At 41.0% G+C, this 26,485-nt stretch overlaps 1 protein-coding gene across 1 annotated transcript; it reads right to left on the minus strand.

Moving 5' to 3' along the window:
• Positions 1 to 635: 635 nt before the first annotated feature.
• On the minus strand, positions 636 to 25,444 carry LOC311225211 (potassium channel subfamily K member 5-like). The gene is made up of 5 exons (XM_084310419.1): positions 24,984 to 25,444; positions 7,492 to 7,603; positions 4,869 to 5,035; positions 4,610 to 4,778; positions 636 to 4,244 (listed from the first exon to the last, which is right to left on the minus strand). The coding sequence occupies exons 1-5, from the start codon at positions 25,167 to 25,169 to the stop codon at positions 3,280 to 3,282; spliced, it is 1,599 nt and encodes a 532-aa protein (XP_084166545.1). The 5' UTR covers positions 25,170 to 25,444; the 3' UTR covers positions 636 to 3,279.
• Positions 25,445 to 26,485: the final 1,041 nt, after the last annotated feature.

Consider the following 26,485-nt stretch of genomic DNA (forward strand, 5'->3'; position numbering starts at 1 on the left):
ATGTTTGGCACAATAAATACAACATACTTGGGATGACTTGCACACGTCACCCAGGCAGAAGTGGCCGTTTATAACACCAGAAGAAAACCTCAAGAGCAGTTTCAATTTGCAAGCTGTGCCATTGCCCATTAGAAGTTACCAAAAACAGACGTGATGCTTCAGTGGGCACTGGCAGTATGTTTTTTTTTTTGCTGAGCTGGAACTGGAAATGACACAGGAAACTAACTGGCCCAGAATTGTGGGATAGAAACGAGAGAATGTAGCAACTATCTGCTCTGTACTTCAAATGTTGGGTCTTTTAGTAAAATAAATCTCCTTTGCATACAGTATTTGCATACCAACAGTTCAGATACTGTACTGAAAATGGCATACAAATGGTGTGTAGCATGGAGAAACCGGATGCAGCCTGTGGTTCTATTCTATTCAAAATAGCTAGTTGAAAAACTGAGAATTAATCACGATCCAGCAAGAACATCCAATATACTGTACGTCACTACGGTTTAAATAGCTTGAAGGTTTTGGGACTCATTGTGTAGTCTTTTAAACGCATAACAACAATACAACAAACAATGACATTTTATTAAAATTGTTTTATTTAAAATGAAATATATCTACAGTTTATACAATTGTTGGTATTTTATATACAAAATCTTACAAACGTGAATAATTTAATCATAAAAAAAGACAAGATGCTGGAGTAGCCTAAGTGTTACACAATGGAGCAACATCAGGGAGTAAAACATTAAAAGATAAATTGGTCAAGCCAACATAACTTGTTCTTTGTTGGAACATGATTGAAATTCATCAAACCAACATAACTTGTTCTTTGTTGATAATGTTGGAACATGCTTGAAATTCAAATCAGAAAAGTACCATAGCTGCGTAAGAATGCTGCTCTCACAGGTTCACAAAAACCATCGAGGCTGGGGCAGAGCGTCTCCACAAAGAAAGAAAAAACAAGAGTGTGGTGTGAAGCTGTTCTGAGTGAAGGCCATTTCAGTGAATTAATACAAATGGACCCATCTCAAACCCCACCCTCTTTTCTTGATACTCCAATCGCAACTGTTACTTCCCTTGGACAAACAATAGTTGAAGGATCAAGAAAGGACGGTGGGGTTTAAGATGGGTCTGGAGAATACGTGTCAAATTATGGAAAGGACCTGAAAAAGGTATTAAATTGTATGTCTGTCCTCCGATTGGCAGTAAGGATGACTGGATTCTTTCAGACATTTGTAGGGCAGACTTGGGAGCTACGTTTGTGTGGTAAAGGTGGTCTCAGCTCTAATGAAAAAATAAGGCTATGTATTTACAGTATGGTTTATACCTTACAGGCTCTCAAAATCTGCCTTGAATGAGGAGATTGGTTGTAAGTTCAAAGTGGCCCTATTTGACATTGCACAACACTGCCGCCTAACTATGCAGAGTAACACTGTTTCAAGTTTTTCTTTGTGTGCGTGCAACTTTGTATGTGCAAAAGGCAGTGGGTGACTGGGTGAAGATGAGGATGATGATTAAATCAGGAGGTTACCAAGCTAACAGTGAAAAGCAATGGACAGGCTGTTCCTCGTCACTCCATTTCACAAATGAAGTAGAATCGCTGGAGTTGTCTTCATGTGCAAAAACAGAAGTGGGAAAACAAACATCATACAAAATCAAACAGGAGAAGCACTTCTGCTGCAGACCTCCGTGGTCTCATGACTACCTCGGACGTCACGGGAGCGTAGGCCTGGCCCAGGCTAACCTTGACATGGACTTGTGTTTGTTATTCATGCCCAGCACGAGCCCCCAAAAGCAAATACAATGCAAGGCCATGGCCTGAGCAAAGCCGTGGTGGTGGCTACTGACGGGCCTTCAGCCAATGTTTACATGGCAAACACAAAGAAGTGCCAGGGAAAGAGACTAAAGTTGGAAAACCTCCTATAAAAAAGGAGGGGGTTCCACCCAGTAATGTGTAGATTATGTCTGCATAACCTGTGATCTAGCATCGGGGAAGCTTGTTTCTCTTAACCAGTGTGAGTCTAGCATCGGGGAAGCTCGTTTCTCATTGGAATTCCTCATGGGGCCAGTTTCAAAAGGAGATTTGAAAGAAAATCAAATAAAAAAGAGGCGGCTATCAACCAGTAAATATATACAACAAAAAACACAAAAAGGAAGAGGCCATGAGAAAAACAAGATGAAAAACTTGCATCACCCAGGAATCCGGTATCTTATACTCACGTGGTGGTTTCGTTGCAGCAAAGAGCATGTGAGAGTGCATCTCAAAAGTTAAAGAGTGCCACGTGGGCAGGATATTCACAGTTTTGCAGACATCTCTCCACTGGCAGAGTCGCTGGCGCGAACACTGCTGTGGTCCGATAACACTTAACGGTTGTTCAATTCCAACGTTTACCCTTGAATGGGTCTGGGACTCTGGGATGTTACCACCGATGCCCTGCCAATGACCTCTAGTGCAGTCAACACACACGACACGTCTAGAAGTTGCAGTCGAAAAAATAACAAAAAGCTACATCAAACACACATGAGTATACATGGATTTCACAAGAGACAAAACAGCGGAAACGCTCAACAAAGAATCATAAAACGGGGAATTGGCCCCTAAACCCATTCATCCTTTTAAAAAGACAAGTGGCTCAGGTTTATAAAAAGCAATCTGCATTGAAATAGACCTTAAACAGTTTGTGAAATTGTGCAATGACAGAGATATACAAGCCATGTAGACCATTAAAAAAAAGGCTTTCCTTCATTTAATAAATATGATAATAGCACCAATATGGTGAATAGTAATACAAGAAACTAGGTGCAATCACACCAAGACATTGCCATTATGTCATTTCCCCATCAACCTAGTAGAGTAGAAAACAAGGCATTCATGGGAAAGCATTCTTGTGTCTGGTTTGAACCCATTCCTATACATGTTGGACATCTATTTGTTCAAATAAAACAGTATAGACAAAATATGGAGCACATCTTCATTATCTATATGTTGTTATAAGTCATGTCCTCTCTATGATGGATGACATTTGTTCAAGATTCAACAGGCAGCCAAACAATTCTTAAAAAGACAGTCCAAGTGATGTGAGCCCTTTGATCAGTCAAGACCATTGACTTTGAATTTACAGTCTTTGATTTGGAACAGTGTTCTTCCATTATCAGATCCCAAAATCACAGTAAAGGCTGCATGTGGATATAACCAAAACAAAACTCCTTGAAATCTTAAAAACCAACCTAATCTACAACCATTGACCGCAAGGATGTGATGACTTGAGGAAGAAAAGTTGCTCACGATTCCGTATTGTCTTCCTTTGCATATTCCTCCACAAGCTTCTCGTATGAGTGGCCATGTTCGGACCCGTCACTGGTGAACACGGAGCCTTCCGATTCAGAGCCCTGCTCCTCTTTGGAGTCAGTCTCCGACTCAACGTTTTCATCACACGTAGTGACGGACAGCTTTGCTTTAGCATCGTTATCCTCGTCGTCTTTATTGTTCTCGTCCTCCACATTATTGTTCAAGAAGTTCTCCTCGTCGATAAACGTGATGTTCGCATTCTGGAACGTCAGCGGCTGGTATTCTTTCGAGTCCCATGTCCTCCGGCCACCTGCGCCGCAACCTCCCACCCCTCCCTGTCCTCCTCCGTTCTCCAGGTCCGCCTCCTTATCCAACTGGTTCTCGTACATCCTCTCCTGTTCGGCTTCTAGTTCGCCCTCCCTGTGGTCCTCCGACAGCAGCAGGCCGTTGTCCGAGCCCAGGAGGTAGTTCTTGGACTTCGAGAAGGCCACAGTGACGCGGTCGCTGAAGCTGTAGCGTCTCTTCTGGCGGGGCGAGCGGTCCAGGCAGAGGATGGTGTTGCCATTGGCGGGTGCGTCGTTGCAGCTCTTGGAGCGAGCCGCCTCCTTGGTCTTCTTGATGGTGGTGTTGCTGATGCCGTTGTTCCCGCCCTCTTTCTTGGTGCCTATCTGCTTGATCAAATCATTGTATCCCTCCTGCTTCTTGGACAGGAAGCTGAAGATGTTGACTTCTTTGGGGGTGGGCGGCAGATGGAGGGCCTTGTTGGTCTCCTTGTAGTGCCGAAGCTCGTCCAGCGATAGCTTGCGCTTCTTGCGGCGTTTCTTCAGCGCCTTGTGGGCCTCGATCACCATCCGCACTTTCCAGTTGAAGAAGAGGGAAAGCCACGCCAGCCCAAGATAAATCCACACTTCCACAAAGTAACGGTAGAGAGTTGGGTAATCTGCATTTGGGTCCACACCTGGGAAAAACAGAATAAAAAGAAAATAAAAAAATTATCAAAGGCGTCCTGATGTTGTTGAGGTCAAAACCACACCAGACGGAATGCGTTTGGTAGTTTAGACTTGTTTGGACAGCAGCATGATTAACCAGAATTTCCATTTTTATCTTTAGTATCATTAGTTATCATTAGTACCTTTATCAAAAGTACACCTGATGACTAAGCATAATCAGTTAGCAGTATAAAAGGTTTTCCTGTGGGCGTATAAGGACACTATCGTGTCCTCTAGGAGCAAGTAATTTCTTTAGCAAATAAAATATTGGAATTTGGTATAAATTAAACTAAAGTATTAACCAGAAACCTAATTTATTCCTCAGAGAACTTACCTGCTACCAGGTCCCCAAATCCGATTGTGGTCAATGTGACAAATGAGAAGTACAAGCCTTCGATATAAGTCCAACCTTCTTGGGACATAAATACAAATGGTGGGAGGACTAGATGGACCAGCACGCCCCAGAGGAGGAAGATAGCTGTGCAGCTAAACTGTGCCTTTCTCTGAAAGACAAAAACACATGTCTTTAGGTTAAGTCTTTGAATATCGGAAGATGCTTAAAAAACTTTTTGTAATCGTCAAGATCTACATACCAGTGAAACACCTTTCTTGGTTAGGTATTGACCCAGATGCTTAGACCTGCCACCAAAGAACTTTCCCAGCTCACTGATCCAAGTAAGACATAAAGGCACTCCAAACAGCCCATAGAAGATGCAAAACACACGGCCAGTGGGCGTTTTGGGGGCAATGTTCCCATAACCTTTAAAATGAAAGGACAAGAGCAAAGGGTTACATTTTGCATCATTAACATAAGTGCTTCTTTTTGTTACACTGTAGCTTTGCTCAACATTCACTTATTCAGCATAATGGAAACAAAAACCTGGCAATAGAACAAGCATATATCATATTAACCACAATTTACAAAAAATAAAACAACTCCACCGAGGCTACATGAAGTGGCAGAGACTTGGCAAAGCTGACAACTAGTCAAGCAGTGGAAAAGCCTGCAGGCATTTATAGATGCGTCATGATGGTGGCGTGGCATCAAAAGAGTGAATACTATTGCCGATATAGAAATAAGCAAACAAGACTAGTGGTGGTCTAATCTTCATTTTCTTCACCTGATCCCCATCTTATCTGCACTGTTGTTCTGGGCAAAAGGACAAGTAATCTAACATAGTCTCATTGGAGCAAAGTTGAACGGGTCAATATACTGTACAGATTACAAAACAAACGTCACAAGTCTGCGTGATAACTTTCCACGTCTGCGCCTTTCACCGCGCACAGCGTTTGGCCCATACTATTTTCGGTAAAAATGTGCCGGTGTGTTTTGCACAGTGATATCTCTGGAACCCCTTATCCAATTTTGATGGTTGCCATCTCATTTGAACAGTCAAAGAAAGTAGAATCAAGGGGTGGCAGACAAAATGACACGAGTGAATTTCATGTTATAATTTTGCAGTAAGTTCAAAGATAGTGTTTACTGTACATTACTGTATATTATAAAAATGCTTGCCATGTAGGCTGTGTTGTACCTGAGATTCCTCCCATCCCAATGATGTATGGGATGTATTGATTTTACAAAGGCAAGCCTGTGTTTCAATGAGTCAAATGAGAACAAGGCACAAATATATATGCATGAGAGGGGCATTTAGCGCGAGAAAGTGGGAGGTTTTTCTTTCTCGATGGGCACAGAGCTAGAAGATATGATACATTTATATCAGTGGTCATGGTCGATCTTTGAGACTTTCCCTGTAAAAAAAATGTTTTCCCTGAGAGTCCACATTACAGTTCTACTTTTGTTTTGATGTGAAAAGTGATGCTGCACTTAGCACTGACTGAGAAAGTACACATTTATAAAATGCTAATTATAAATATGTTTGTCAATGTTAATAATATGAGAAAGTCCACATTACAGTTCTACTTTTGTTTTGATGTGAAAAGTGATGCTGCATAAGATGACTGCACTTAGCACCGACTGAAAAAGTACATATTACAGTTCTACTTTGACGTTTTAATGTTGGACCAAAGCATTGCATGTAATTAGAATACAGGCAAATAAAAGTAATTTAGTTTAAAGTACAATCTTGGCTGTCTTTTTCTCTCAACGCTTCAATAGGTAGATCTTGCCTTCACCAAAAGAAAAAAAACGTGATCTTGGGTTTAAAAAGGTTGGTGACCACTGATTTATATCATTGCAGCGTGAGAAAGTGAGAGGTTTTTATTTCTCGAGGGGCACAGAGTTTGCACCTGTGAGAAGATATGATACATTTATATCATTGCAGTGCGAGAAAGTGAGAGGTTCCCGTAACTTAAGAGTAAATTGTTTTGTCTGGAAGGTGTGGGGGGAGAGAGAGAGAGAGAGAGAGTGTGTGTGTGGGTGTGTGTGAGAGTGTATGAGAGTGTGTATGCGTGTGTGTGTGTGTGTGTGTGTGTGTGTGTGTGTGTGTGTGTGTGTGTGTGTGTGTGTGTGTGTGTGTGTGTGTGTGTGTGTGTGTGTGTGTGTGTGTGTGTGTGTGAGAGAGAGAGTGTGTGTGGAGATGTTTTCCATCTGCAGGATGAACATAATTACTCATACCCATTCATTTCCTATGGCGGTCAATTCTGACCGAGAACATCATAGGTGTGTCACTGTTGAATAAATCACTCAAAATTCAATGCAAGTGGTGATCATCAATTGTATATGTTCAGAGGCCTAGTGTAGAGGATAACATAAGGTCTTGAGGCAATTGGATGAAAAACACAATATGTATGATTAGGCCTAAAAAAAATAATAGTTTGGTTCCGGTTGCCGACAGACCCTGTCGATTTAGGTGCGACCCAATTTCTTTTATGAGTAAAAAATAAAAATTACAATAAAGTTTCATAAAAATCTTAGTCAAACCTTTAGTATTATGGATATTAAACATGCTGGCAGAGTACATGCATCCATGTTATTGTGAACATTTTAATTAAATAAAGAAATTCCCTATCCATAGTCACTGTGGGAAAAAATAAAATAAAAAATAAAATAAAATAAATTCCCTACCTACCCATGGCCTTAACTGACAACCAACAGGAACCAAACAATATTTTCTTTTACAAAATGAAGTCACTCGGTCAGATTTGACCGGAAACGCAAGAGAAGGGTTAAAACAATCTACGCAGTGATAAGACATTTGACTACAATGACTACTGACATCATTAACTATTGTTAAACTCCCTCAAAATACTTACCAATAGTTGTGATTACAGTAGCAGCAAAGATGACTGCATTGGGCCAATTCCAGTTATTGAAAGTCTTACTACCAGTTATGGTAACGCCTTGCCCTGCAGCGTCTGACACCACCTGAGGACCAGAGAAACGACAAAGAACACAAGGATTTAGTGTTGTGAAATGTTAACTAGAGAACAAATTAATTCAAGATAAACAACCGCATGCCACCACATTTAAATTGATGTACGAGTCCAATTTGGTAGAGCGTGAGGACGACAGGCGGTTTGTTAAACTCCCATTTCTCCCACCACATCCTTCCTGCGAGACGTTGATGTTATCTGCAGATGCACTGATGAGCTGACCATTGCACACTGCCAGCAACTGCACTCAGGGACCCCAGAGGCTCCCGACTAACCCCAAGGGTTTCCAGTTACCACCACTGCTTATGCTCGGAGCGAAAACAGGAAGACCAGCATCTGCATACCCTAAACAACCATTTCATAATCACATGATGGATGATAGTGAAACCATGTACTGACGTTCCAGCGTTTGTGTTTTAATTCGGTATCAGCCTTTTAATTTTGTACCTTTCTTTGTGCAGGAGCATCATAAAGCCGGGGCCCTACAGAAAACTCTCAGGGCCTGATTTCATCTATCCGTACTTTTTTAAATTGGCAGCTGATGTTATAGCAGAGCCTCTTGCATATCTTTTTAAACAGTGGAAAATAAAGAAATCCCAAGGGTATGAAAATCTGCTTGTGTTTCATTAAAAGGGGGGGGGGGGTTACCCAACTATTTTAAATAACTACATGCAGATATTGTGAGTGATCATGTATCGTGAGGAGTTTTTATACATCAATGCCATTTTATCAACATGTCAATTAGGTTTTAGATACTTTTTTTTAAACATAGCACCATCACAGCTTCACTGAAGTGAGCTAATTACATTTCTGTTGCACTTGACCAGAAGCAACATTGTGTTGTATTGATCTGTCCAAAGTTGACACAGTTGACCATGATGTTTTAAAACGTAACTTCTTAACTTTAGAGCAAGCAGTCTCTTGATTCTCAAACTACCTTAGTGATAGTCTCAGTGCATTATATATTTACATTTACATTTAGTCATTTAGCTGATGCTTTTATCCAAAGCGACTTACAAGTTCTGTATGACAAGACAGCAAGAAGGGTACAACTCTATCAGCTGAGTAACAATGTTCATCAAAGTGTTGCGTGTTACAGTGTAGGTTAGTTTATTAGGACAAGTGCATGACAGTAAGGTTAGTCAGGGTTAGATTTTTTTTTTGATGGCATCTGTTCTGATAGTGTATCCCTCTATACCACAGGGCTCTGTATTAGGTCCACTTTTATTAAGTTTACAGTATATAATTAATCTGGGTCAAAACATGTCCGATGTCAATTCAAAGTTTTTTTTAAATACAGTTATATACAGCTGTGTCTCACTCAACTCTTGTATAGGCTATTGAATTACTTGCTAAATGCTTTATATTATTGTCCAGAGTACCCTACTTCCGCTGAAACTAGTTCTTAACTCTTTCAGTGCCCACCACGACATAACACGTGTTATCAGCCCACCCCCTGAATGCCCACCACGACAATTAGCGTGTTATTTTTTTATTAGTAATTTTTCTGCCTATTTATGAATCGTTTTCAAATAAACGCTAGATTATCGATAGTATATGTGTACGTATGCACGCTATATAGGCGATCTGAAAAATCGATTCTCTGATTTCCTCAAAGCCATCGCCCACACACACACATAGGGCGAACGCTGAGAGCTCAGCGAATACAACTCTGATTGTCCCAAGACTTGTAAAATAGATTCCTTACCTCAGATCAGATGTTCTCCAAAAAGATCATTCCAATTCCTGATCGCCATTCCAAAAATCTATCGCTTTTATTGATCCAACGCTGGGTGCTTGAAACACATATTCCACGCTGTTCTAAGGGACCAGAATGACTGCAATTGGCTCGGGTTACATGCCTGAGAAGTAAAATGTGGATTTCGGATTTTTCTTTTCGCATCCATTTTCATTGAGTCCATTCCAAAAGGGTGCATTACCATCTGGGAGACGATAGGGGGCGCTTTTTTCACATCTGAGCTCCTGATGGGGCTGGTTTCCCAACGAGAGACTCGGTTGATGAAATATGAATTCAGATCGCTAATAAAAAAATAACACGCTAATTGTCGTGGTGGGCATTCAGGGGGCGGGCTGATAACACGTGTTATGTCGTGGTGGGCTCTCAAAGTATTAAGGGAAGGGAAATAGAGGTGGTCCTTATAAATACCAGAGGACTCCCTCACTTCAGCCACATGTACAGTAACTGGTGAAAAAGTGGAGGCTAAAATTGTGTTTTTCTTTTACCATGCTTCCTTGAAGTTCATTACCGATTATAAAGCTCAGACTCGTCACCGTCATACTCTCGGGTAGGATGGCTGTTCTGGCCATCCGTAGGCGTATGGAAATTTGATTGATTGCAGATTTTATTAACAGATTGCAGAATGGGTACAATACAGTATGGCTCAATACACACAATTGTTAAGGGGATGCAGACCAGAGAAAGACTTTGGTCCCCCATTTTCAATTCATCATAACATTTATGACATACAGTACTGTAGGGCTGACCCCTATTAGTCGACTAATCGGTCGAAAGGAGCCGTAGTCGACTAACCCAGTGGTTCCCAAAGTCGGGGTCGCGACCCAAAGGTGGGCCGCGAGCAGCCACGGGTGGGCCGCGAGATGATTAAAAAAAAAGAAAAAAAAAGAAAAAAAAAAAAAAATTGTCAGGCCACTGAACTTAGAAGCAGGCCAGGACAGTGTTTCTAGTTGTATTCTAAAATTCTATTCTATTGTATTCTAAAATGTGACTATATGGTTTTATATTAACTTAATAAATAAACAAAAACGAAAAATCTACTTATTTCAACGAACATTTCAAACTAAATAACAGATTATGCACATAAAACGCTGAAAACAACCGAAGCAACAATAGTATTTTAATGAGGCTATTATTATGATCATTATTATTTTGCAACAAGTTAGCCCTCTCATAAATAGCACATATAAATGAATAACTAACTTGAACTAACTTAATAGGATTGAAGTGATATTTGGCTTAAAAAATCGGTCGCCTGGCAAAAAAAAAAAAAAAAAAAAAAAAAAACTGACGATGTGCATTGGGCCGCGGCTCTCTGACGCCTTATTTTCTGGGCCCTGGCCTGAAAAGTTTGGGAACCCCTGGACTAACCAACATCTTAGTCGAATAGTAATTTTTTATTTTTTTTTTATAATTTTTTTTATCATTCTTTCCAAAAGAAAAGAGGCATAGAAGCGTGGCTAACGGTAATGACACGCATACCAGAGGCTAACTGCCTACGAAAACAGGCACAGAGGCACTGAAAGAGGATTTCACCCATCTAATGAACACACTAGACTAGACAAATATCAAGATGTATCCATCAGTGGACCAATTGCATGCTTTTGCAGAGGACAAGAAGCCTTCAGTCGACTCCTTCAGACATTAAGCACCCCCCACAGCCCAAATGGAATGATGATAAAAAAAAAAAAAAACGTATACTTTATTTTTTATTTTTTGTATTCGACCAATAGTCGACTAATACTAACGACAAATTTTGGCCAATCATAGTCGACCATCCAAATCCTTAGTCGGGGACAGCCCTACAGTACTGTTACATACAGGAAAAATTGCATTTATGTATTCTGCACCCTCTTCTTGGAATAGGTTGCAGAATAACTTAGAACTCAAATTAATCTTGTTCAATTATTTAAAATCCCAAATAAATGAGATTCCTTAAGTCTTATTTTTCCCTTTAATTTGGTCTCCTTGTGTGTGTTCCGTCTGCAACTATGTGTTTTTATTCATGCTGCCAGGGAACAAAATAAGCACCCGCCAGCCCAAATGCCAATGGCGTGTAGATTTCCTCTTTGGCTGGTAAATTACAGAGGCTACTCAGCCACTCTGGCGTGTAAAATAATTGGGAGCCATATGAGCATATTAGAGTATTATATCAGCAGGGCTCTACGCTAACCTTTTTCCCAAGGAGCACATGTGCTCCTAAATGAAAAAATTTAGGAGCACACAAAAATATTTAGGAGCACAGTGAAAATATTTCAAGTAACAGAGTTTATTTTTATTTTTAAAAATAAATGTATATTTGTACTGTGCGTGCAAACGGGAACGGGACACACATCTGTGCAATAGCACATACCACCAAAGTCACTGGCCCACTGTGTGCGTGTGTGTGTATCTGCGTGTGCAAACGGGAATGGGACACAGACATTTGAACTATTAAGTGATTAATGCCTACTGTGGCAAAGTTGTAGCCAACAAGGCAGTGACATTGAACAAAAAGGAGACACTGGCATTACCACCAGGGCCATCAGCAGAGGGGACTATAAGATGCCTTTTCGGTATACTACCTTTGCTAAAACTGTGTTCTCTGTTAAAGGTGGTAACTACTGGAATAGCCTACCAGTTGTGATTAGAGTGCCCCACATACCGTAATTCCTCTAATAGTAACCGGGTCTCAAATACAAGCCGGGTCTCTATTAATGGCCGGGTGCGCTCTTGAGCTAAGCAATTATAAGCCGGCCTCCTAATACAAGCCGGGTTACTAATATACTGAGCTGCATACTGAGCTAGTTACTTGATTTCACTTTGAAAACGTTGAAATGACCAGTGACCACCTGTAATTGCACTGTTTACTATTTCATACAGTACTTGGTTTCAATAAATGAACCCAGTACATTTTACTGGGTTCAAACTGACACAAAATGTTGATTTATTCATTATGATCCGTTTGAAAATTTGAAATATAGGCCTCCCTCTTATACAGGCCTCCTCCTAATACAAGCCTGGTACCCGCTACAGTTGAAACAAATACAAGCCGGGGTTACTATTAGAGGAATTACGGTACTCCATGTTCAAGACCCATCTTAACCCTTTCACTGCCACATGACAGCCGGTTAACCCTTTCACTGTGACAATACAGAAGGTTAGCCCTTTACTATCACACAACCGACGGCGATGCTCCATCATTAGCATCATTAGCTCCGCAAACCAGAACTGTGATCATTTTTTATCCGATTTAGTTTATGTAACTTGTTTCTTGTTTTTATTGTTGTTTTTATCATTGATTGTCACCATGCTTTTACCCTAAGCAGGCTATTTATTTATTTATTTATTGAAAGAGTTTTGCTGTCTCCTGGTGTAAATTAGCTCTTGCTACAACCCTGCATGTTTACATTTTGTATTTTGTACTTGATGTTCATTAACATGTGCTGTCCCTATCAAATAAACTATCAAATCAAACTACTGCTACAAAAGTAACAGTCACTTAACTTTAGTGCGAGTAATTGATTCACAAACAAAGTTCATTTTGTTCCCTGCATGCTGCTGTCAGTCTTGGCCAGGTCTCTCTTGGAAAAGAGATTCTTAATCTCAATGGGACTTTCCTGGTTAAATAAAAAATAATTTGATGGGATGGTAAGTGGTTGTTCAAAGCAGGTTGGCCAAGATCCCAGTTGTCTTAGAGGATTCAAGCTATTTTGTATACAACTTGAATATATGGATAGAATTTGATGTCACGTTGGTTTAAGTGCAGGGATAAGTATTGTGGTTGAACTATATGTAAAGCAGGGCTTTATCATGTTCTGTCATCTTAAAAAGATTCAGTACAATGAAAATCGTGTTTTTGAATCTAGTTGCATTTCTTTCTTTTTTTAAAGAAGGTATGTTGATGTAAAATTACCCAAAATTATGACTAAAGTCCTTTGATCACAATCCCCCTGGATATCAACAAAATCAAACCATTTGCTTCCTGAAGTACTTGGGTTAGCCTGATTGACAAGGACAATCAGCTACAGTAGTTAGTCCACAAACAAGCAATGAAAATAGTTTGCTACAATTTAGCAAATTGTTGTGGTTCAAAAACAACAACTGTGACAGATCTATTTATCACCTGCTAGCAGTTAGCAAATGTTAATCTTCCAGATGACACAGGGCTCATGAATTTGTTTACATTTGAAAGCTTCATGTATTACGATACCTTTAACATCTCCTTTCACACCCCCTCAACATACAGAGATTAGGCTGTGCTCAGAGAAGGTGCACTAAAACAATTATAACAAATACATCTGAAGCCAAAAGAAACAACACTGAATTAACAACATTGTACTGGTTCTTTAAAATGTTCCAACTTTAACAAAACTAGGCCAAACTAAGAAAAACTAACTTTTTTGGACAATCACACTGCACTGATATGATGGCGCACATGGTGGAAAACATCATATTATTTTGCTAAGTTTTAGCGCCCATGAACCCATTCCATGCAAATGTAGAAGATAGCATTGAAAACCACCCACATCACAAGGTTCCCCTCATGTGCTCGCCCCCTCCCCCCCCCCCCCCCCGCCTACAGCACCCATATCTAGAACACTTGGCAAAAGTAGCATATTTGTGCTTAATTAGTTCAAGGACTCAGCGATACATCTTGCCGTTTCTCATCTTAAACATGATACATTAAGCTTATCCTTGGGACTCAGGAACGACTGGTGTTGCAAATGCCTCATTTGAAAGAGTAATGTGCCTAATCAATCATTTCAAACCATGTGTGCGCACTGTGCGGCTGAAGAGCTATGTCACAAATTGAAGTACTTGCTCTCTTTGGTTTGAGCAAACCAAATGTGAGCAGGGACACTGCCTGCATGCCTGCCTGCCCCCACCGACACCACACAAGCCACCAAAAGTTCTTATTTCTCCAAATGTACTTGAAAGGGGGAAAATGTGCAGGGTTTGGCAAAACGCACTTGAGCTCCTAAGCGCTGGAAGACGTTTAGTTGTTAATAATGGGCCTGTGACAGTTCAGCTCTGTAATTAAAAGCAACACAAGAGGAGGGCATTCCTTTGTCTGCTGAACCAACACAGACGCCTCCGTTGGGGCTTTGTGATGATGGCAGCAATGGGCACGTTCTGCCTTCCGACTGTGACTGGTCAGTGGGGAGCAGAAGAACCTCAAGGGTAAGTGGATGGCTGACCCACGGGCACAACCGTTTAAAAGTATAACAGCTCTCTCAGCCAATAACTGCATATGGAGTGAGTGATGTCACTCCCCAGCTCTCTCAGCTAACTGCATCTTGAGTGAGTGATGTCACTCCCCAGCTCTCTCAGCTAAACTGCATCTTGAGTGGGTGATGTCACTCCCCAGCTCTCAGCTAAACGGCATCTCGAGTCGTGAGGGGGCGGGACAGGGGGACATCACATGGAATGTAAAGCTTTGTGTTGCTCTCCTTTTGCAAGTGGGGGTAGGGATTGTGGGTGCTGCTGGGTCACCAGGCCAATCGACGTGAAAAGGAACACCTGCTCTGCTCACACCAATGGAAAAGTATATACACAAACCAAAGAAGTCAAATATTGTAAGCACTATAAACAGGGAAGCCTGCGGTTAGAAAAAAGAAATGCACGATAAGGTTATCATAACAAGTACAAGAGAGTGAATTAGGCCAACGTCACGTGTTATACCCTTTTGCCTAAGCCATGTTGCTCACACATGAGCACACAGATGTGGAACTGAAAGTGTTTGCAAAGATGGACCCTAGTGGCACCCAGCAAAAGTACAAACGAGTTCCGAGTTCTGCCCATGATCATTAGCATAGGATTAAGTAGTATCAGCAATGTCTGCGGTTAGCTCTATAGTCTACCCCAGTCCAGCCAGCCTGATGAGGGTGATTTGCACACGGTACACCATCAGTCTCCTTACAAAGTGCTGAAGTCTGAGACTTAAAAGTGCCGATTCACAGAAGTACAAATGCAAGGGTAATGTCAGGGCAGACTGAGCAACTTGCTAAATCCTGGGAGTGAATAGTTAGGCATCTTTTCTACGTCAATCCACAGAAGACGAGGGTTGTAAACCTTTAAAACCAAAGCGGGGCTTGGGAAGTTAAACATGTGCAACAATTTATGAATAAAAATACATCCTAAATTCCATGTTGCCATCAATAGTTCGAGAGATTCCATCTTTTCTTCATACAGGCGAGCACATTAGGTCAAAACAAAGCAACCAGCATCAGCAATGAACTGATCTCCGGGTAATTACCCTAGGAGACTGGGTTTTGCAATGCTACAAGGTCCCTAAAAGGTTAAGAGGTCAGTTGTAGGTCAACCCATGGTTGACTATAGTCACAAATGACCCTGAGAATGAGGCAATAAACACGAGGGCCACGAGAGAAAACATGAAAGGCACACTGTGTGGCCAACAGAGCACGGGCCTGCTTGGTAGGAAACCATTAAACAGGCCCATTTTAAAGCCTTGCCGGAGAGGCTGAATGCTGCAGATGTCTACCAAGTCTTATCAGCCAACTGTATTCCTGGTCATTAAAACTACAATGAACACGTCATGCCAAATGTGGTGAAAAACTGGAAGTATATAATAAAAAATATAAAATCTTTGTACCATACCATCCATGAAACACTGCGATTGTATCATTATAGAATGGAAATGACACAATATGACCATGTTTATATTATAATCCCTGCCGTCAGCATGGTCAAGTAATCTGTAGATACGCACCAATGCTGATATCGGATATCAGGCCGATAACAGACTAAAACAATATCTGTATCAGATCATTTTCTCAATACTAAAGTCCGGTAATAAGAGGCACATGTGACATGTAAGAAATGGAAGCAAACGAGCAATTTGGAGTTCTGCATTTCTGGCAGATAAAGCATGTAGATATCGAATGGAGAAAATGTGGATTACATCTCAATCATTCCATTACCTGAAAGTAATGGATTGGATCAGTAATCTGTATCAGTCAACTATAAGGGCTCCACATCGGTAGTGAGAAAGTAAATCATGCATCCCATATAACCGTAGTGGTGTCCCATCACCCACCAGATGCCGGGCAAAACAGCATTTTGTCGAGACAGACAGGACGACATTTTAGGGGTAAATGCTGCGTCAGGTGAAATGGAAAACTACACAAACAATCTGCTCACCTTATCTTTAGTAACCCTCAGCAAATGAACTTGAGGCCATTTACGACGGATGTTTCACAGGAGGACACACTGTTCCAACATAATCAGCACAAAGTCGAGTCTAAAATTACAGCTAGTAAAGTTATATATGGTTGGTTTTTTTTTCCACTGGTGGAACTTTTTTCTCCCACTCCTTGGGGGGTCAATTAATTCAATGTCAGTAAATTACTTTGAAGGAGAAGTGTTTTTCACATGTGGGTCTGTCTGGTGCTCATTCTTAAAGACTTGAGTTTTAATATCTTGGTAGCACTGCATCTTTTTCCATCTGTCCTTTAGCAGCCATCTTCTTTAGTCGGCACAGATTGCAGTACATTTGAAAATGGAGCCAAGGGGTCCAGCCTGATGTATCGGAACCACGAGAAGCTACGCAAGCCATGGGTCTGATGTGGTAGTTTAGGCTCAACTAAAAAATAAAACTGAAAACACCATGCCAACCTGTTAAAAGTGTCCACTGTGCTATACACAGCATCTGACGAAGAGATTCCCCGGGTTGAATGATGGAGCAACTGACAAAAAGTGACACCTCAAAGGGTTAGCATGGAATGTTCAACAAATGTGATTTTCCTGTTCTTAACTCATTGACTGCCAGCTATTAGACGGGGCCCATCGTAGCAATGCCACGCTTTAAAAGATAGGAGTGCGTCACCTTGTTTGTAGAGCTATAACTGTATTCTATATTATAGGTATGGATACAATACTATGGCCCATTTGACATCAACTATCCATCGTTCAGTATGTGAAAAAGAATACATTTTTTCATCCATACGTTCCCGTGTTATACCGTGGTGAATATAAGTATGGTTTTAGAGTGGTCTGGGGTAATTCCCGAAAGGCTGCGTTATAGCCTCATACGTGAATCCTACTCTAAGCGATGCCGTTTCTTGCCTGGACACGCTACTATTCCCAAATCAAATCTATGTAATAGGTATTATGTTCCATCATGAATGCATGAAAGGGGGGGGGGGGTCGTTTCTGATTATTTGATTGCCAGTAACGGCATTCGTATTGAACACTACTGGCATTCGTATTGAACACTAAAAACGCTTATCAGCCTGATCGGTATAAAAGCATTGCACGATCAAGCTAACATTGACGTCAGATAGTCCTTACCCGTGATCGAGAGTATTCCAAAAATAATATTACAATTGTTTGATCGCCATCTGGTACATCCGATGTCCATTTGGTCCACGGCATAACCCACCACAACATATGGATCGGGGATATTTGACGCGCTTCAATGGAACTGGGAGAACAGCTCGACTGGCCTGACCTAGAAAACTGCGCCCGGTGACATTTGACCATTGCACAGGCCAAGATATAACGCTTCAAAGGGTGCTCGATACCGCCGTCTAGCTGGATGCGGCCGGTATTGCACTTTGCCGATCTCAGACTCATTCCCTATGGTAACACCAAGGTCCCTGGATGAATACAAATATAGAATAAAAGAATAAACGACCAAAACCCGAGATATCTCTGGTCTGGCAGCCAACGTATGTCGAGTTAACCCGACTTATCTCGGGTTTGGCAATTAAAGAGTTAAGGTGTTTAAGGTACATTAGAGCCAATTTATACACTGGAAGCCTATGGTAGTTAATATTAATAAATCAGCACAAAAAGCACTGCAAAATAGAAATTAGTAGAAAAAGATGCCAAATAATGGGTCTTTTAATGCCTCCAAAATCCCAAATGGGTTTTGTGCCACATCTGTGCTACTCAGTAGGCAATATCATTATTGCAATCCACATCAAATAGATGAAGAAAGCTACAGATATACGAGTAGGACATTTGCAATATACCAAACAAAGGACTTGGTCATGGAAATTCCTAGTCACCACAGTTGTTCCAAGATGCATAAATCCTGAATATTACATGAAATGCCTTATTTAGCAAATTGAGGAATCTGTCAAGAAAAGCACACACAGTGAATAACAATTGTCTTGCTAAGTGGTTGGTTGACGCAAGTCACCCGTCAAGTAATTCATAACTGTTGTCTTGAGGTCGACACCGCCAGCGACAGCTCCCAAAAAAGTCATATTCCATGCTTATTGATGTGGATTTGAGCAAATATAAACAGCATACCACTGTCAGGGGGCCACAAGTAGGCCTCTGCCCCAAAGACGCAGTTTGGAGAATGAATGGCAGGAGTCGCAGGACTGTGGTATTCCACTTGGATCACTGCAGTGCCGTTAACATAATGCATTGAGGTTTGCACAGCATTTGGGACAGTGAGAAGGTCAGGGGTGGAAGTGAGATGTTTGGGCTCCATGACAAGAGCCAGGTCAATGCCACTGTTTTGATCAGACAGCTTCTGTATGGAGATTCAGAAACATGCGTGGCCGGCTATCAAAGTAGTCATTCAAACTGCTCTTGGCAAGACCTTTGGGATACTTCCGCTCAATTACAGTCATCCTAATAATGAAACAACCTACTGTACAGGGGATGTTGTGCTTTCCGTGCAACATTAATGGTGAAGATAAACTAATAATCCTTGCCATGATTATAATTACATGGAGTGGATGTCTGCGTTCTCTCTCCGATACAGACATCCACTGTTGGCTAGACGGGGTCACAATAATGGGATTAATGCCAAAAATGACTTGTGCCGTTTGTTCATTGCCTTATCAAGAACTTTCCTTAACTTCACCTCAGAGCTCAAGGCTGTTGTCTTGAAGCTCAGTCATGATTGAGGGTTGTCATCGATTTCTTCCCCCCCAAAAGAATTCCTGTCAACACTGTAGTTGGAAGACGAAGTTGCGAAACATGGGTGGAAGGCGGCTATATATCACAAATTTATTACACTGCCAGAAACAAATGTCAAATGGCGACTAACATAACGCATTGGAGGACCACAGCTTGTAGAGCTTCACTTGTTTAAAAAGAGGGACATCTTCGCTGGTCTACCCCCTGCAAAGGTTACCAGCTTGGAAGCGCCACACTGCCATGCTCCGATAACAGCAAAACCACAATGACAAACTCCCAACTGCCACCAGGACAGCTGGCAGCCCCCAGAGAAGCACTTCTGTCCCTCAAGTGGCTGAGCACACCAGAGGCTCTGGGAACAGCTGCTCGTGGAGCCGATTGATTTGGTCACAAAACAATGAAGCCACTTCACAAACTCTTCACACCGGCAGAACAGAGCACCGATTTCAGATACGGCGAGGGGGCCGTGAAACAATACAGCCACAGAACAATGACTTCACCAGAGGACCACGTGGGAACTGCGCTGTGCGAGATGGAAATATGTCTAGAAAGGGCGATGTAATGAGAGGGTAACGTAATGGAAGGGTACCATGATGAGGGTAACGTGATGAGTGTTTATTTTATGGATCCCCATTAGTCTACACCTAGGGGTTCTCAAACTTTTTCATACGGTGACCCCATTTTATTTAGGAATTGTTTTGGGGACCCCACATCGCATAATTTCAACATGGAATTAAGGAATATCAAAATAAAAGCACACGTTGTTGAACTTGATCATGCATATTTATTAGAAAATGTAATTACAGCACTATGTTATCAATACACATTTATTATAAAACTAGGCATATTTAGCCAAAATATGTTGCCAGAACATTAAAAAAATTATAATAATATTATTATTATTATTTTTTTTACTTTCCAATGCACTGTCACCTACCCGCTACCCCATTTGGGTCGCGACCCATAGTTTGAGAACCACTGATCTACACCCATGGGTGAAAGACTATTCTTCCTGGGGTCCGAACACATAACTTACAACAATACAGTACATTACATTAATAAAAAATAATAAAAAAAACACTTTAGCCTAAGTACATTCTCAATATCTTTAAAATCTCACAAAAAAAACACACAAGGCAAACACACAAGTGTAACGTGATGCAGTGTCCTGCATTTTACTCCACAAGCAACAGCCAAACAACTCCTGCGCTAAAATACATCAATGTAAATAACTGGTGTTGAGGGGGTAGAGGGGAGGGGGGTGCGGGGAGGGGGAATGTGCATTGCACATCAAATGCAATAAGACCCATTTACGAGCTCTTCTTGATTTGGTGAAGATATAAAAAAAGGGGCAAGCTATAAAATGTCCCTCAACAGTGAAAGGATTCGTTATGTTTGTGTGTCTTTTATGGCCCACATCTGTTAAGCAGCACATATTATGCCGTTGCATAGATTGAAACTAAATAGGAGACAGCTTTTAACAATCGAGTCATTTACTATATTTGTCATAAGATAAGATAACTCAAGATCTAATATTTATCTTCTTTATTCATTCATACAAAATTTGCATGGCGTGTTAGACTATATTATATATATATATATCTAGCATGCCATCGTGTAGGGATTACCCGGTTCTGGATATGCTTGAAGTCTAGAGTGAACATAAAACCTAAGAATAGGACTCACTTGTTACAACGTCATTGTTGTTGTTGCCTAAAACTAGTCCATCTTACTGTGTGGGCTAAACTCCCCAAAACAATTTAATCTTGAGTGAATTCTCCATGGTGACATTCTCACGTTAAAAACTGAAATTGTACATCACCCTGGCCTGAAGTAAATTTGTCCCAACAATGAAATTTCTTCTGCGTTAATTAGTAGCCTATATCTAAACTTGTGGTGTTGAAATCCCTGGTGTTCTTCCATGCCCTTGGTATTACAGTAGACTACATGTTAATGATTAAAAAGAACCAAAGGCTGCTTGGCTACCTCAAGTGAACCATCTCCCAACAACAATTAACACATGGCGACAAAGTGCCACCAACACCATGTTGTTACTTCTCGTTTCTTTCACTCCCTCTCGCTTTCCTAGCAGGGAAACATCTTCCTTTCAGCATGCGAGGGAAAAAGTGTGCAGTCGTTCCAAAGCGGTCACCGTTATGTGGCCAGTGGCTGCCCATACATCATACACCATTAAAGATTAGTCATCCTCGTGTCAGCTGCAATGTGACTGCTTAACCTTGGCAGTTGAAGAGAAGGGGAACTCAAAAGAAATCTATATTCAAAACCATGGCTCTTCAGGCCTCGTTTATGTAAAATATGATATGCAATTTATTTTGTTCCTCCTTCCCCACAACAGTGTGATTCGTCGTTGGCGTATAGCCAACCCAATGTCTGAAGAATGCTGCCCACATGTACAATCCGTGCTTTGGGCATGCCTTATAAAATTCCTGCGCATACAGTACGAGATCATCATCTGCATGACTGCATTATAATACAAATGTGGCCTAACGAGTTGTAGTGGCAGACAAGCAATTGAATTAACTGGAAGCAATGATAAAAAGGCACAGCCAACAAGCTCCCTTCTCATGTTTTAAACCTAGGGATCCAGAACAATTATTGGTTTCATTTTCAACCCATATTTTGGTGGATAGAAGCGCAAACAAACAAAAAGACAGAGCAAACGTCTCTGTGTGCACGTGGGGTGTAGGCACAAGACTGTACTCAAGAAGAGTCTGAAGGTGACGAATTTAAGCGTTTAACACTAATGTGGCATCACTGCGCTGTTTAATTTCTTCAAAACGACAAAAACGGAGGGAATGATCAGTGCGAGACCCTTATCAGGATGCATACAGGATCAGCTGAACACTCCAAAAAGGTTATCTTAATGAGATATGAAGCGATACACTGCCTTATCATTTCAAGCATACATCTGGCTGTATCTTTATACAGTTTGGAGTGGTAGCTCTAGCTAATTTGTTTTACGATGCGTTAGACTGCTTCTGGGCAACACTGAAAGAACACAAAACATGTGATGTTGCTAACTTCTTCTCGTACCATCAGGACACTTAAATCCCTATTTGCACAAGGGATAAAAGGTGGAGCCACCACCCTCCTCATTGAACCTTTGCGATGGTCTCAAAAGTGAACATTGATGGGCCCTAAAAAATCCAATCTGTAAAACTTGTGACCACACCACTTCAAGGCTCTTAAAGACTTAGCAGTAAAGCCCTTGTTAATAACGCAGAGAAGAAAATTGACTTTTTCATGAGTGTCGCCTTCCCTCAACACAGCGTATACTGCGTTTTTATTGTTAACAGACTAGACAAGAGTTTCCATTATGGTAACCTTCTGGTTATTGAATCACTACTCGTAGCACAAATACGAAAGACTGAAGGAATCCAAAAGAGGGTGATATCTGGTCATATTCTTCAACCCCACTCACATGACTCTGGGTAACGCACATGGCCTTTACAATAACGCGCCTCCGCCCCCAAACACCAGCACAAGAACTGGAATCCTTACAAGACTCCAGAAAGATCAAGATGGAGACCAAATCTCCAATTCCATGACTGGGAAAATGCTGGGAATGATGTTAAAAGCATGCTGACCGGCTCTGTGTTAACATTTTAGGAGGGATGTCTTGAAATCCCATGGTCGGCACAATGCATTCTTTGTCCTCTTGAAAGCACATGGGAGGGAAAGAGGAAAAGCGCCGGTTTAAGCTGACCCTTGAGACTAGACTGGCCTCCGAAAGAGTTACCGAGAGTGACCAAGATCACAAATCTGTCAGTTGCTATGCAGCCAGTGCCAACTTACTGCCCTCAGAAAGCCTTCCAAAGCATCATCTTCGCATGTAGAAGGGATCTGGGGGCGCTTGTGGAGGTGCCACAGGTGGGGGAGGAGGCATATAGATATCCCTTTCACTACCTCGACACAACAGCGGCAAGCGGGAGGAAAACAGAAGGGCTGGGGGGATAATAAATACTCCCAACACTGATGTGGGCTAGGAAGAGGGAGACAGGTTGAGACATGCCCTCTGTCTCTAGTCTTCAACTGCAAAACAGAGAAAACTGAGTTGCAAATGCATTCTAATCGGAACTCTTGTGAAAAACCCCTTCAGAAGCAGAATAAGGATTAAATTGTTAACTTTAAAAGTGAATCATCTATCCTCGTTCCTTTTGTCATTGTAGGAACAACATAACTGTCCAGTAAGACAAGAGAGCGCCGAAGGAAGTCTTCAAGTCAATGTTTTTGGCTGTCTAGCCTCCATGTTTACTGCATTTCATCTGACAGATCAAGAGAAGGCACTTTCTTCTCAAACACTTTGAAAGCCTCCACTGAAGAAGAGCATTGGATCAAGAAACCTCACGCAATACTACCAGCGAACTCAATAACAGATGTGTCATGGCCCTGTGCACAAAAACTCCTGTGTGTGTAATCATACGGGTGTTGACTGTTGTGTGTTTTGTTCAGTCAACGCCGACACGAGAGACCATAGGGGGGTCAATGACACCCGCTTTACAGCTGCAGGCGGCATTATCATTTTTACTGGGCATAAAACCGTTGGCACAGACCAAGGTTAACTGATAGACTCCTCCACGCCCAGGGTTATGTCACTGTCCCAAGACAGACATTCTTGCAGTACCATCTAAACTAAATTTAAGAAAACTGCACCAGAACACAAAACAGTTATCCTTATCAATGGTGCCCAGCCAGTCTATTCTACAGGGCAAGCATTGGACAGGCTCAATTTGAGGAATCGAGTGGAGTTGTTATGCAGTATTTTTGAAATTTTTAATTATGATATTATATCCACTATCCGGTTCGTCAACAGTGAACTGCTTAGTACTAGCGATGCACAGATACCACTTTCTCACTACCGATACCTAAACTTGGAAGTATTGTCCAATACAGAGTACTGAATGAATGAATGATAAATTTTTATTTGTGTCTGACCTCATAGGATTACAGAATTTTTTTTCTAGCACTAATGTGATCCATCGCTTTTACTGACCAGTGTAGACTATAGACACAAAAATGACTTGTAAATTGTTATCCATTAGAGATTAACATGCATCTTTGAGTAAAACATTGACTAAATGAAGTTGCTTTGATTTCTAGTTGTTATATGTTGTTAGTGGCATCAAATAAAAAAAATTTGAGAAATTATAGAGAAATTCTAGCCTGGTATTGGGCTGATATTATAGAGAAATTATAGAGAAATTCTAGCCTGGTATTGGGCTGATATCCGACACCAGCATCGGTGCAACGCTACTCAGTATCAATTCGAATTAGGATTTAGAGAAACATCATCAGCTGATTACAACAACAAACTGTGTGCCTGAAACCGTTTTGAAATCCAACTAATTACAGAACTTCAGGCCCTCGGGGCGATGATCTACGATGAGTGGGTGCCTCAACAGAACTTTCTATTGACCACACACAAGTGACTCATGGACAGATGGCTTCTCACTCCCAAGATTTTAGAGATAGATTTCATTGTTTGCCGAGAGCTACCGCACCAGCCCTAGAGCTTGACCATCTTTCACTTGCGTTTGCTTTTGCAACTACTGGACCTGCACTGGATTTCAAACGCATTCATTTTTAATATGACAACATCACATTGTTGAGAAGACACAAGTGCATGCACTGAAAACATTAAGACAACAACAAAAAAAAGCCAAAAGGAATGTCCTAATGCAAAACTAGTCAAAATTCATTTTCATGATCATACCTCCAATATTTTGTCCAAGTCATCTTTTGTGAGACAGGGATAGTCTTCAAGTATTTTATCCTTTTGAGCTCTATAACTATTTGCAGCTTGCTTCCAATTAGGTTCCTCCAGAACTTGAAAGATTGCTGCCCCAATGGACAGGTAAAAGATGATTGCAGAAGTCAACAAGGGACCTTTATCTACCATACTTAGACACAATGACTCAACTTAGAGAACGCGGGAGAGGGGCCCCAAACAAAATTCGCAGTTATGCAAAGCTCATGCTCAACAAGTCTTGTCTTTCAAATTGTCTAAATGTTTCTTCCGCACGAGCTTCTTGAAAAAGTTGCCGGCGCCACTCCTGACAGCATTTGTTCTTGACCAAAGCGAGGTAAAAGTGGTCATAAATCGACCTATGCGTTTGTAAGCTGTAAAAGAAAGGTTCCGATAGAGCGTCTATCTATAATCAGCGCCGCAGTTGTTTGCCCTCCACGTGTGTAAAGTGTAGTAGCTTTTGAAACGCACTCCCCACTGAAGTACTAGAGTTCCAAGGGGAGTGGAGACGAGCAGAGAAGATCCGCCCAGAAAAGCCAAGTATAGGCCTCTAGTAGTAGGTCGATTTTACCTGCAGGTAGAAATTGTTTTTGTCCCTAGACTCTTTTTGTATCACAAACAGTACTGTATTTGCAAATCTGGTATATCATAAATATGTATAGATGTAGCTGTACTGTCTATCTGTATGTCGTGTTATGATTAATTGAAAATGGGGGACCCTGATGTAAACAAGACAAAAGTCTTTCTCTGGTCTGCATCCCCTTACTGTACTTACTGTACCCATTCTGCAATCTGTTAATAAAGTTTTCAATCAATCAATAAATCAACCCTGCTATTATAATCAAGTTTCAAGTTTTGTTTTATTTGTCACATATTTAAATAGTGAATGGTTTTGTTCTATAATTATGAGCCCCCTGAGATTGTGCTTCATACAGTAAAAAGAATAAAGGCCAAACACTATACAAATTATACAGTACTAACTCTGAGTACAACATGAAGTACAAAGTGAAGTACAAAATGCAAATAAAGTACAAATGCAAGCTTTTTTTAAAGGCGAAAATGCAAGAACATGAGGATGTCGTGCAAATCTTTTTGTAATAAATAGATAAAATATGGTGTAGTATTGAAAGTGTTTAAAGTTTAAAGTGTCTAAAGTGAATGTTAAGGTGAATGTTTAAAGTATAATAACTCTTTGTTCATGATGACCGACCAACGTCTCATTTAATATCACACGCAACTAATATTTGATAATCAACGCATGCATACGTTGTGAAATGCTAAGTTCCATTGATTCATTTTAAGTCTAGCTACGTCATTGACTTCGATAGATTTTTTGTCATTGCTGCCAGCAACGAAAGGAAGCTGAAAAGAATGTCCACATTTTCAGTTTCTAATGAGCTTAACACTGTCACTATACGCCATGCAAACGTTCCATTCAGCAACCACGAACACGTGGAAATCTATACAGT

This window comes from Notolepis coatsorum, assembly GCF_963971535.1.
Source record: "Notolepis coatsorum genome assembly, chromosome: 3".
Classification (NCBI taxonomy): Eukaryota; Metazoa; Chordata; class Actinopteri; order Aulopiformes; family Paralepididae; genus Notolepis; species Notolepis coatsorum.